General features: G+C 31.5%; 1 protein-coding gene across 1 annotated transcript in view; it reads right to left on the bottom strand.

The window, feature by feature from the left end:
• The window catches only part of Muc19 (mucin 19, oligomeric), a 68527-nt gene that overhangs the window by 36339 nt on the left and 19892 nt on the right, over positions 1 to 12296 (bottom strand). Inside the window, exons 11-21 of the mRNA XM_046435887.1 lie at positions 11440 to 11668; positions 10603 to 10717; positions 10116 to 10176; positions 9796 to 9893; positions 6648 to 6858; positions 5915 to 6037; positions 5345 to 5468; positions 2796 to 2931; positions 1531 to 1623; positions 794 to 878; positions 501 to 638 (exon numbers count right to left, since the gene is read on the bottom strand). Coding sequence (XP_046291843.1) covers positions 501 to 638; positions 794 to 878; positions 1531 to 1623; positions 2796 to 2931; positions 5345 to 5468; positions 5915 to 6037; positions 6648 to 6858; positions 9796 to 9893; positions 10116 to 10176; positions 10603 to 10717; positions 11440 to 11668 — 1413 coding nt within the window. The remainder of the gene's footprint in view (positions 1 to 500; positions 639 to 793; positions 879 to 1530; positions 1624 to 2795; positions 2932 to 5344; positions 5469 to 5914; positions 6038 to 6647; positions 6859 to 9795; positions 9894 to 10115; positions 10177 to 10602; positions 10718 to 11439; positions 11669 to 12296) is intronic.

Below are 12296 nucleotides of genomic sequence, written 5' to 3'. Positions count from 1 at the left end.
AGGCCCCAAACAATAGAGCCAGTGGACCATGAACTGAAATCATGAGCCAAAGTAAATCTTTCCTTCTCTAAGTTGTGTTCCTGAGGTAGTTTGTCCCAGAGATGAAAAGATGACTAACACAATAACCATGTGATCTATCAGAAAGACAAATAACAGTGCCACCTGTATTTAAAATAAAATTTTCAAAAATTTTAATATCAACAATATTTTCATTTATTCAAATACAGGTCAAAATCTTAGTAATGTATAGTACTAGTAAAGTAGGATGTAACATTATCAAATCTTACCTAAATAGAAGTCTTAGTTTGAAATCTTTAAAATATTTAAATTATTGAAAAACCTCTCAGGAATATATTTTATGATAAATAAAGTTGTCTTTACTGTGGAAAGACAGTTGGAATGCTTTAAATTTAGAATCCTTAATTGAGAGGGAACCTCAAATTAAATAAACAACAGTCATATTAGAGCCCTGTAAATAAAAATATATCCAGAGGACTTACCTACAGTATCTGTGAACTGGTTGGGTGGCATGGAAATATATAATTGCATTACAGGAACAATTTGTACTTGCATTTTTATATGAGAGTCTGTTTGTACTTGAATATATGAAGTAGATTCTTTGAAGATCTGTATTTTATCTGTTAAAAGAATTATTGAAAAAATAGTTACCATATTAAGCAGCTTTAAATATCTTAGAATTGTTTAAGACCTCTTAAAAACACAACTATTTAATATCTTAAAAACTAAATAAATGAAACTTGCACTTATTTTAAACTGCTATTATGAAACTTACCTGAATAGTAGTAACCTCGATTTCTAACCATGTCACTTGTCACTGTTCCATCACTATTGATTGTGAATTTGTCAACTGAAACAGACTAATGTTTAAAACAATTTGTTAGTTTACATTAATTTACAATATTAATTTTAATGCAATATATAGATTTTAATTTTGTGCTATAAAACATGTTTAAATTTATAGGATTAATTTACAAATACCTAAAATACAGAATATTTTCAAAGTGTCTCATACTTGGCTTCATTTCTTCTCATACCAACTCTATACATAGAGATTATAAAGGAATCTTCATTCCCCAGGTATAAATAAGGAAACCAAACACCAAGAAGGTCACTTGGATATCCAAAGTTCCAACAGTTTGCAAATGCCAAATAAGGGCTAGTTGTCTTCCCTTCCAATTCAGGTCTTTTTCCACTTACAATGTTGGTTCTAGATACACAAAATTCTAAACATATGCCATTGTCTTTTTTCTTAAATGGTCCACAGAGTCTAATGATCCAAGGAACACATAATGACACCTGAATTAGTATATAATTATGTATTTATAGTAATTTTAATATAGTTCAGGACCTTGGAACTATCCAGCTATTTCACAGACTTTATCAGCTTTCTATGAAAACTTATTTATGATTTTAGTTTATATAGTAAAGCCTTTCTTCAAACTCAAAAATTTTAATTTGTGAAGTTATTTGTCTGATTTTACTCTAAGTCTTAGGAAACTGGTTACTTACAGAATTCAAGGCAAGTGTGACACTATTTAAGCACGTTCCCGTCTGACCGGTTTTACATGGACGAAGTTCAACACTAACAGACCAATCTTTATCCTGTTAAAAAATATTAAAATGGTTATTTAAATGTTATTTATTATATGCTATTATTGTACAATTGATTCACAATGAATATTTGAATTTTAAATATACCCATTTTCTACTACAATTAATCTGCCCTGGAAATAGAAACTTAATTTAGTTCACAGTACAATCTCAGGAATAGCCAAGAATTTTGTAGATGGTCCAAGTATCTTGGGTAAGCTTTGTCTGTGTAGTCTAGAAATAATGAGTTTTCATAGTCAACATTTTTTTTTCTTTTACCTTTACTCTTTGTCTTCTCCTCAAAGGGAATTGTGCTGCTCTATAAGGATTATTAGAATTAGAACTAAAGTAACTTTTTATTCTCTGGACAGTGCACATTGTCTGAATTTAATGTGACAGGTATTTAACTAGTAAAACCAAAATGTAAGTCATGTCTAGGCACCTCTAATATATAAGAAACACATACTTTGACATATTTCTCTTATACTTTCTTCATCCTCAGTCCTCATGGATTAAAAGAAGACAGATATAAAAAGAAGGAAAAATAAATTATGCTGATAGGCAATCAGGAAGCTTTATTTTAGAAAACAGACTACGAGTAAGCAGCGACTACGTTTTTCAAATTACTGGATATTATTTCATTTCTTACCAGAAATATTAAGTACCATTACCGAGTCTCATGTCAACTAAAGGTGTAAACTGCAAAAATGGAATCACCCATTTGTTAAAATTGAGATAATGTAATCTTTTAATAAGGAAAGCCTGCTTATCATGCTGGTTCTACTGCATTATCAAAAATAAAAATAAGTATAAAGGAATAACAATGACAGAGGAAGAATGCTTCATGGCATGTAAAGATTGATTCATTTAAAACACTGGAGAATACATATCACAGAGTAAAAGAGTGAAGTAATTCTCCAATGTGCTTAGAATATTTTAACTGAATTAGAGGGTTGGTTTTTTTTTTCCAGCAATGAATTTTCAGAGAATACTGATTCAATATTGACAAGTAATACTACCAATATCAATATGTGACAGAAATAGATATTGAAATATATAACCAGTAACTAGAAGATGTTTATTTCTTTTTGTAATGTAGTAATTCAATGTGAAGATTGTATTTTAACTGAGAAATAGCTCAGTGTCTACATCGGTTTTCTCAAGTATTCTATGCTGTTACATACATGGATGGCCAAGAAGTGACAGTTTCCAGGATGGTTGTATTTATTTCCATCAAAAGTGGTAACTAAACTTCCTTCCACCTTACATCTTCCAGGACACGAGGCCTCAGTGCAAGACCACTTTGCATCTTGGCACGTGCTGTTAAAAGACAATGGTTATGTTAAAGGTCATCAATAGTTGTCTCAATGCAGAAGTATCACAACATTAAATATCACCTCTTAAGCTAAAACATTCGATTAATCTTTATTAAATCAGTATTCCCCACCCAAAATCTCAGCTGTCATAAAATGCCACATCTATAGAAGTATCTGGAAATTTTATTTATAAAATAAATAAAAACTAAATAGAAGTAAGTTTATGTACTTCCATTTCTTTGACTAAAATGATAACTTCTGCATGGATTAAACATAAAAACTTGCATATTAGATTTCAGGGGTTTGTTCACATGGAATACATTTCATTGTTAATATCAAAACACTAGCTACAAGCTATAGTATAGATTTGCACTGTCCAATAGAGACACAAAAATAGTGAACTTTTAAAATGTAGCAAATCCAAATTGAGATCCACTGTAAATATAAACTGCACACAGATTTTGAACACAATGTGAAAAACAATTATAAATTATTATTTTATTTCAATTTCATATTTAAATGATAATATTTTGGATATATTTGGTTATAGAAAACACATTAAAATTAATTCTAACTTTGTTTTTGCTCTCAAACTGTTATCAATTAACGTCTATTAAATTATATATGTGCACTACATCTGTGGCTCACATTATACTTCTCAGGCAGCACTGTTTTAGTCTCAATAAGTCAAAGCTTTTGTTATTCATAATCATTATTAATATACTATAATAACAAAGTATGTCCTATTTATACAGAAAATATAATAGTATAAAGAATTGATTTTTTTCATTGATTCAGATTATTTTCATGCAAGGACACAATATATTTCTAGAAAAGCCCTTTGCAGTCTTGCAGAGAAAAATCATAAAGAGGTATGGGGAAACCTCACCAGTCATCATATTATTGCTGAGCTCAAAAAAAAGAAGATTCAAACTGAGTATTTAACAGATGAATAATCTATATTAACTTTTGACAAATTAAAATTCATATTGGACTAATTATACTACTTATCTTCACCAAGGTAGTCTATATAAAAATTATTTGAAAAGCATTCAGTTGTTTATGGTTTTATAATTTACTAAAAATGTGAAGAATATTCTTATAAAGAAACGTGAAGAAGCAAACAAAAAAGAGACACACACACAGAGTGCAGAGGAAAGAAGACAAAGTGGCCGCTCCTCTCCACGACCATGTTTATTAACCCAAAAAAGTTACATAGCTCCCATTACCATGACTACATTCTAACTAGCATTCCTTTAACCCCATATGCTACCTAACTGAGATAAGGTCCAGGTTAATACAAACACACAGCCCCTTTTCTCCAAGGACATTACCATAGAAACCAGAAAGTGCACCTGCATAGTTATCCTAATACCTTCAAGGGGAAACTGCTGAACATTCCTATTGTGAAAAGGAGTTTGCTCACTGGGGGAACACTTCCCTGCATATTTCCACAGTATTTTTATGTAGAATACCTACATAAAAAGTCTTATCAAAATGAGTATTATTTCTTTAATGTAATTGAACTTTTATGCTCTGCTTTATATTTGCAATTATCAAGTGATTTACCATTCAAAACATTATTTCAGTTAGTAAATAACATTCACTCAAAGATATACAGAAAGTATACAGTATACGTGTGTGTATATCTATATGTGTACGTATGTGTGTGTATGTGTATGTGTGTATGTGTGTGTGTGTGTGTGTGTGTGTGTGTGTGTGTATATATATATATATGGTAAAGTGCCCTTGAGTTCAAAATCTCCCCTGTAACCCCTACTTTATATATATGGTAAAGTGCCCTTGAGTTAAAATCTCCCCTGTAACCCCTACTACATAGGGATTACAGGGGAGATACACTTTTCCATTAGATTCACAGGGACAACTATCCTTTAGTATATGTAGTAGGGGTTATAGGGGAGATTTGAACTCAAGGGCACTTTAATTATATATATATATATATATATATATATATATATATATATATATACACACACACACATACACACACATTTAATTATTCTATATATATATTTTTTTTAACTCCAGGGCACTTTACCATTGACCACTGAACCACATCCTCAGTCATCTTTCATTTTTTTTATTTTGAGACAGGGCCTCACTATTTTACTGAGGCTGGCCACCAACTGGTGATCATCCTGCCTCAGTCTCCTGAGCCTCAAGAATACAGGCAAGTCCCACCATGCCAGCCTTATATTTTATAATAAAAAAAAACATAATAAGCCTTTCTAAACACACTAACACACACACACACACACACACACACAATGCCATGAGAATTCTGTTTCTTTCTGAAGTTTATTTTAAGAGTCATTTTGGGACTTTTTTCTCAAATTAGATAAAATATTGGTATTACTTTACCGTCAATAAAATGTAGACAGAAAACTCATACATACCACTGAGAACCACAAGGACCTTCTCGGACTTCTCCTGGCTGATACACTTTTCCATTAGATTCACAGGGACAACTATCCTTTAGTACACATTTTCCTTTCTCTCCAATATCATCCAATAGATAACCTAGAATACATTATATAAGTTAATTAAAAATTATATAAACATCAGCAAATTGTTCAGTAGTGTGTTGTAAAGCCATCCTGAACTAGTTCTCCCAAGTGTAAACATACAATGAAAATGGTAATTTCTTGTGTAAGCAATTCCTCCTTATCTGAACTGGCAAGAAGATAGATAACAAATTTCTGAGTTTGCATTACTGCTCTAGAGACCACAGTTGAGTCCAACATAGGACTAGAGAATATCGTGTGATATATGGGAGCCCTCAGGGATGGTAAAAATGGAAATACATTAGCTTTAGAAGTCTCTCTAATCCTCCTTTGTACTTTGCTAGGAGGATAGATTAGGAGTAGCTGAGTTGGGGGATATCTTGTTGCAAACAAGAAAACACTATCCTGAGCCACTTTGTTTTCAGATGTTTTAGTGAACACTCTCTCACACAGGTATATTACCTTCTGGGCAGGTGCAGCCACTCACACATTCACCGTCTTGAAAAGGAGCCACATTAGAACAAGTTGCAGGATTTGAGGGTCCACATTCTTTGTAGATATAACTTTCTGGGCATGCATGCTTTTCTGCAGATATGTAGGAAAATGGATACATGTAAATTAAAGGAAATTAATAATATGTTAATGAGCAGATTATTACATGGGACTGAGTCTAATTTTCAAGATAAAAATCAATCTTTTAAGATAACACACCTAAAATATGCCAATTCCTTACACAATATTTTATGGTATGGTATTTGATTTAGAGGTAATATATGTTGTACATAATTTTATTTCATCTCAAGTTGAAATTTCTATTCTACTTGTATTATAAGGATGGACCTAAACAAAAGTGTAAACTAAATTTATTTACATGAAATTGTTATTTGTTTTATTAGTCTTTTGAAATAAAAATCATAGCACTAATCTGTGTATTTGCACATTTTCCCCAGGACTTTTCACCAAAGCCTATGAAATTCCTAATTAAGCTCTCAACTCAAAGCACTGTGACTTGAGGCAGGTCATATCACAAAGCCGAGTTTCCTCAGAAACACACATCGGAGGCAGGACTTCTGCGTCTCTGATCCCTCTTAGGGCTTAGAATCACTTGAGAAAATACTTGGAAATATAGCTTAACTTTATAGTGCTATGGGAACTTTATTTATTCATGGTCTACAACAGAGTTTAAAAAGCCTACCACAAACTACATCAGAATCCTCTCTCCAGTTTTCAAAGATGCCAGGCCCATCCGAGGCACAGAGACGGGACAATTCTGAGTAAGTGTCACACGTAGAATTTTTGTCTCCATTTTGGCAGTACTCATCAATGCAGACTTTCTTGTAGCCATTGGATACAGTGGCAACTTTTTCACATTTCTCAAAGTAGGTTCCAATAACTTTGTTACAGTACTACAAAACAAAGTACAGTGTTTTATTAAAACATAAGAAAAACGGGAGATAAAATGAATTTGTAGAAAAAGATACATACAGAAGTTTGATCTTATTTTGGATAATATGTCATGGCTTTGACAGAAGGGGTTGTTGAATACTAATTAAAATTTTTACATATTTTAGTAGGTAAGATGATTCCTGCAAGAAGGCTTCACCTCTGGCATTTCAGATTACTATGTAATGGCTTTAAGTTCATTGTATTTAAATGTATTCAGATGTCTGACAGTGAGATGAATCTTAGAACTTGAGAAAATAGAATAGTAGAAGAGAGATTGGTCAACGCCAAAGAGTGTAGAATGTTAACTGATGGAACACTACCATATTCAGAAAAGATATTGTCCCTTTACCTGTTAATCTGCTTATATTTTATGAGCAAACAGAAGACCATAAAATGTACTGACTTTCTTGGTGGGAGCCATGGGAGTTCTCTGAAAATAATATTTGTTTCTATGTCAATAAATGGAGTAAAGATATATATTATTGAACTAAAAAAAAGTTCAGATTTCAACATATTTCAACAACCACATAGCTTTTTTATATTTTAACAATGTTTTCAGAGACACACAAAATTTCCTGTCAAACAAATATATAATTTGCACTAATTAGGCCCAAGGAAGGCTGATAACATTCTCCAAATAAGGTATAAAATATGAAAAATAAAATCATTAAAGTTTACTTTTTAAATCTATTATCCTTTGTGCATCTTTCTCACTGGAGCATAGGGTTTGTTAGGGAGAGAAATAGTAACTTTATATGCCCTAGGATTACCAAAATTTCTGTTTATATGTTCCTTAGTAAAATTCTCTGTTTTGAATGTAATTTATATACTCATTCAACTAACATTATTAAGTTACCAGGAGTCAATTTCTTACTTTTTTAACACAACCACCCAACAACATAAAACAACATGAGAAAGTTATAGGCAGTTTTTATAGAAGATTATCTGATTTTAAATACCAATGTGTGGCACAGGGTAACAGAGGAAAGAGAAAGCAATTATTCTCGCAAATATCAAGGAGGGCTTCACAAGGGAGATGGCTGGTGGTCTCATATACTTTCATGGTTTAATCTTTACTAGAAGATGACAAGATGACTACCAATGCATTAAAACAAAAATCTCTTCTTACCACATCATCCACACATCTCTTAATGAGAATTTTGTTCTGGATTTAAATAGGAACATATAAATATTCATTTAATCATGAAATGTCTGCAGTCTCTCAAGTTAAGCATATCAGAATTATGTAAGTATGGAAAATTCACAGAATAAATTATAAACATTTTACATGTTGTAGACAAAATATTATATATATTTTTTTTCAAAAAATGTGAATGATATGGAGGAGGAAGATTCAGACTAGACATAAGATCAGAAAAGTACAGGAATAGGACAGAGTTCATGGATTTCCAATCTGTAAGATGAGAGTCAAGCCAATGTTCATCAAGAGATAATAATGGAGAAGCTTATGAAAATAAAAATATCTTAGTGTTTTGAAAAAAACTTAACTTAGCATATTACAACTAGCCTAAAACTTGTAAACAGACTGCAGGGACATTGAAAAGGAACCAGTTGCAAAATTATAAGACTGAGATATGAATGCTTATAAAAGGATGGTAGTCATCTAAATTGAAATTAAGGGTAATAATCAAAACTGGTGTATATATACCAGTAGAACAACATAGGTATCCCAGAATTAAACCCAAACATATATGGTAACTAATTTTTGAGAAGAGTGCCAGGAGAACACAACAAGGAAAATATGGTCATTTCAATAAAAAATGTTTGAAAAACAGGATTTCCAATGCAAAAGAATAAAACTTAGCATTTACTTTGCACCATACACAAAAATCAAATCAAAGTGTATAAAAGATCTATATATAAGACCAGAAAAATTAAAAGTCCTAGAGTAGAACATAAAGGAAAAATTCTTGAACATTGGCCTTGGCAGCAATATTTTGGGCACCACACCAAAAGCTCAGGCCCCAAAAGTAAAAATAAATGGAACTAAGTCAAATTAAAAAGCTTCTGCACAACAAAGGAAAGAATCAAAAAATCGAAATGGCAGCTTATCATTATCATAATTTGATAATGAGTTAGTAGCCAACATGTATAAATAATTCATATGACAATAAGAGTAAAACAACCCCAGTAAATAGTTGTCAAAGAGTTAAACAGACATTTCTCCAAAAGAAGGCATAAAAATAGCCAATAGTTATGTGAAAGAGCATTTAATATAATTAATCATCAAGGGAATGCAAATAAAAGTCACTATGAGATATCATCTAACAGACATTAGGTTGATTCTTGATAAAAAGAAAAAAATTATAAGTGTGGGCAATGGTGTGGAGAAAATAAAATTTGTACATCACTGGCTGGAATGTAAACTGGTACAACCATATAAAAAACAGTAAGGAAGTTTCTGAAGAAATACAAATATGTATATATCGTGACCCAATGATCCAAAGAAAATGAAATCACCAAAGATCTCTGCACTCCCATGTCCATTGCAGCAGTGTCCACAAGAATCAAGATAAGGAAACAACCTAAATAAGCATCCATGACAGAAAATGGATAAAAAAAAAAAAAAATGATGCATATATACAAATGGAGCCCCATTCAGTCCTAAAAAAAAAAAAAAAAGAACAAAATCTTGCCATTTGCTGCAACATGGATGAACCTAGAGGACATTATGACATTATGTTAAGTGAAATAATAAAAAAACTATGTGATGCACTGGATATGTTAATTTATCTCAGTACAGTAACCTTTTTACTCTCTCCGTGTATTGTATAACAATTTTGTATGCCTTAAAAAACACATTACAATTCATTTTTAAAAAAAGAAATCAAGAGGGAATAATGCTAAATACATTACAATATGAAACAATTTCTTACCTGTACTCCATCTTCACAAATTTCATAGCTTTTACTAACAGCACTGGAACAATCACCAGGAATTTTACTATTGGCAATGTGCTCACTAATATCTTGACCTTCAAATGAAAACATTGTTTAGTTTAGGATATCTACTATACTTGCATTTTATTTTAAGATATATATGGACTTAGCAACAGAAAAATAAAATTTAATTTGAACAATGTATCATTCTTGAGGCAAGTGCAAACTATTACTGGATATACCCAAGTGTGAAAAAATTGCCTTATAATTTTATTTTGGAAAGCAATTATTTTAGACATAGTCAAATGAAGTCTTACCTGGAGTACTGTTGAAGTTGCCACAAAGACCACAAGTTGGATATTGCTTATGAAGATTGAGCTTAAAAATAAATTACATTTATATTTTTATAAAATACTGAAAATATCTCAAGACAATTTACTCAAAGAAGAGGGTCTCCTCAATTCTATGTAAGCTGGTTGCTTAGGGATGCACTACAGGACCTTGTTTTAAGAAACTGCCTCTGGAATTTGGATCGAGTTTTGACTCCACCACTTGCTATGTATCTGTAGGCAGATCCTTTAACTTTTCTAAGCCTGCACTTTCTGAGTTCTATCATGTGCTAAATAAGATTATTAACAGTATGTATACCTTGAACCACTTCAAATACTAAGATAATGCTTGGAATAGTGACTGCAACAGATTTCTCAATAATCCTTAGTTCTTACTTTTATTTCAATGTGTTATTTTTTATGACTAAAAATAACAAAAAGCACAAGGTTATAAGAAAATCCTGAATAGACTTACTGAGAATGTGTTATTTTTCCATATTAAAGACAGGATTCCTCTGCGGCTCTTCAGGACATTATATTCTCCATGTTTTTTAATGTGAATCAACTTATTGTTATATGGTATATTTACCCTGAAAAGTATAAAATCTAGGTGTATATAAAAAGTGAAAAACAGTACGATGTTTTTCTGATAATTCACATTTTTATATTTAGTGACATAAATATAATAGGGTGGTAAATATTATTTCTTCTACATTTTATAAAAAGACACACAATACCATATTCTGATAGAACTTTCAAGGCACAAGTTCCTTGGTCTTTGAGAGATAAACAAGGGTAAAATTTTGGTTCAGTGTTAGAAAATATCACATCATTTGAAATATTCACAAGTAGGGTAGCATGTCTTATTTTCTTATCCTAGAAGTATTCAAAGATACTACTCCTTCTAAATTTGACTTTTCAAAATAATAGTCTAAGAGTTTCAATCTCTTCAATCTCTAATTGACTGCTTTGTGAAGCTTCAATTTTGTACTTAATGTTAAACACGTTAATGAAAATTGAAATGTTCTGTAAAAAGGTTTGTTGAATATGCATGCTGCCCCAAATCTGAATACTCAGAATAGCCAAGCAGCAGAGCCACTACTTTTTTTCTACCTCGTTATAGAAATGAATATATTATCTCATAATCCCAAATATATCCAAGTCTTCCATCTAATAATCGTGTGTGTGTGTGAAAGTTTCAAAATAGAAAGAGTACCATCACTTCTCCATTCAACTTTTGGCTTTTCTTTCTTTTTGCCTCATATTTTTCTGAATGATTCTACTACACTTATCCAACAATTCTGTTATTTACCTTTCTTCATTAACTGATATAGTGTCCCCAGAAATAGAGATGTCATTATTGTCAATCAAAACTTTTATCTTCTCAATCTCATTCTCATTATTTCTTTTCATCTCAATATTGAAGTCTCCTCCAGACTCAACACAGTGACGGCAGAAAGTGAATGGACATGAAGACACCAAGGAAAAGATGCGGCCATTGAAAGCTTTATATGCACCTGAGCCCCAGGTAAAAGCTTCACCTAGAAATATTCAGAGGGGAATATTCATAACTATTTAGGGCAAACTTATAGTTGTTTCTTATCACATTCATGTACTAATTTTAAAGAATCTCTGAAAGGTTCTATTCTCTTCTCTCACTACTGCAAAAATACAAAACAAGTAGGAACTGAATATATCTTAGACTACCCAAAATTGGCTATTCAAACTAAAATAAAGTAAGAATAAAAACACCTTGCTTTTCATGGGAAAAGGGAAATTGTTTCTGATATGAGGAGGGATATATGCAGGGAAATTGTCGTTTATTTGCTTGCTTGTTTGGCTTTTTATCGGTGAGGTGCCATTTATATTGAAATAGTGTAAAGAATTATACTATTTCTATTATATGTATTAATGTATGCATATATGTACATTATTTAAGTATTTATGATTGTGTATTAAGAAAAACAGTACAAATATAATATCATTCAAAGATGCAATGATCAGACAGGTGATGGGGAAATGTTAAAATCAGCTTCAAATTTTGGTTACATTGTGACCTCATTTAGTTACTGTCTTGGTCATAAAAATATAGATGGATATCAGAGCCATGCTTACTTACCAATAACTGCATTTGTTTCTGAGTATTTTGGAGTTGCTTCTGGAATATGG

This window comes from Marmota monax, unplaced genomic scaffold (genome assembly GCF_021218885.2).
Source record: "Marmota monax isolate L192 unplaced genomic scaffold, Marmota_monax_Labrador192_F-V1.1 WCK01_AAM20220418_F8-fsc00012, whole genome shotgun sequence".
Classification (NCBI taxonomy): Eukaryota; Metazoa; Chordata; class Mammalia; order Rodentia; family Sciuridae; genus Marmota; species Marmota monax.
This window is presented reverse-complemented; position numbering and strand designations above follow the sequence as displayed.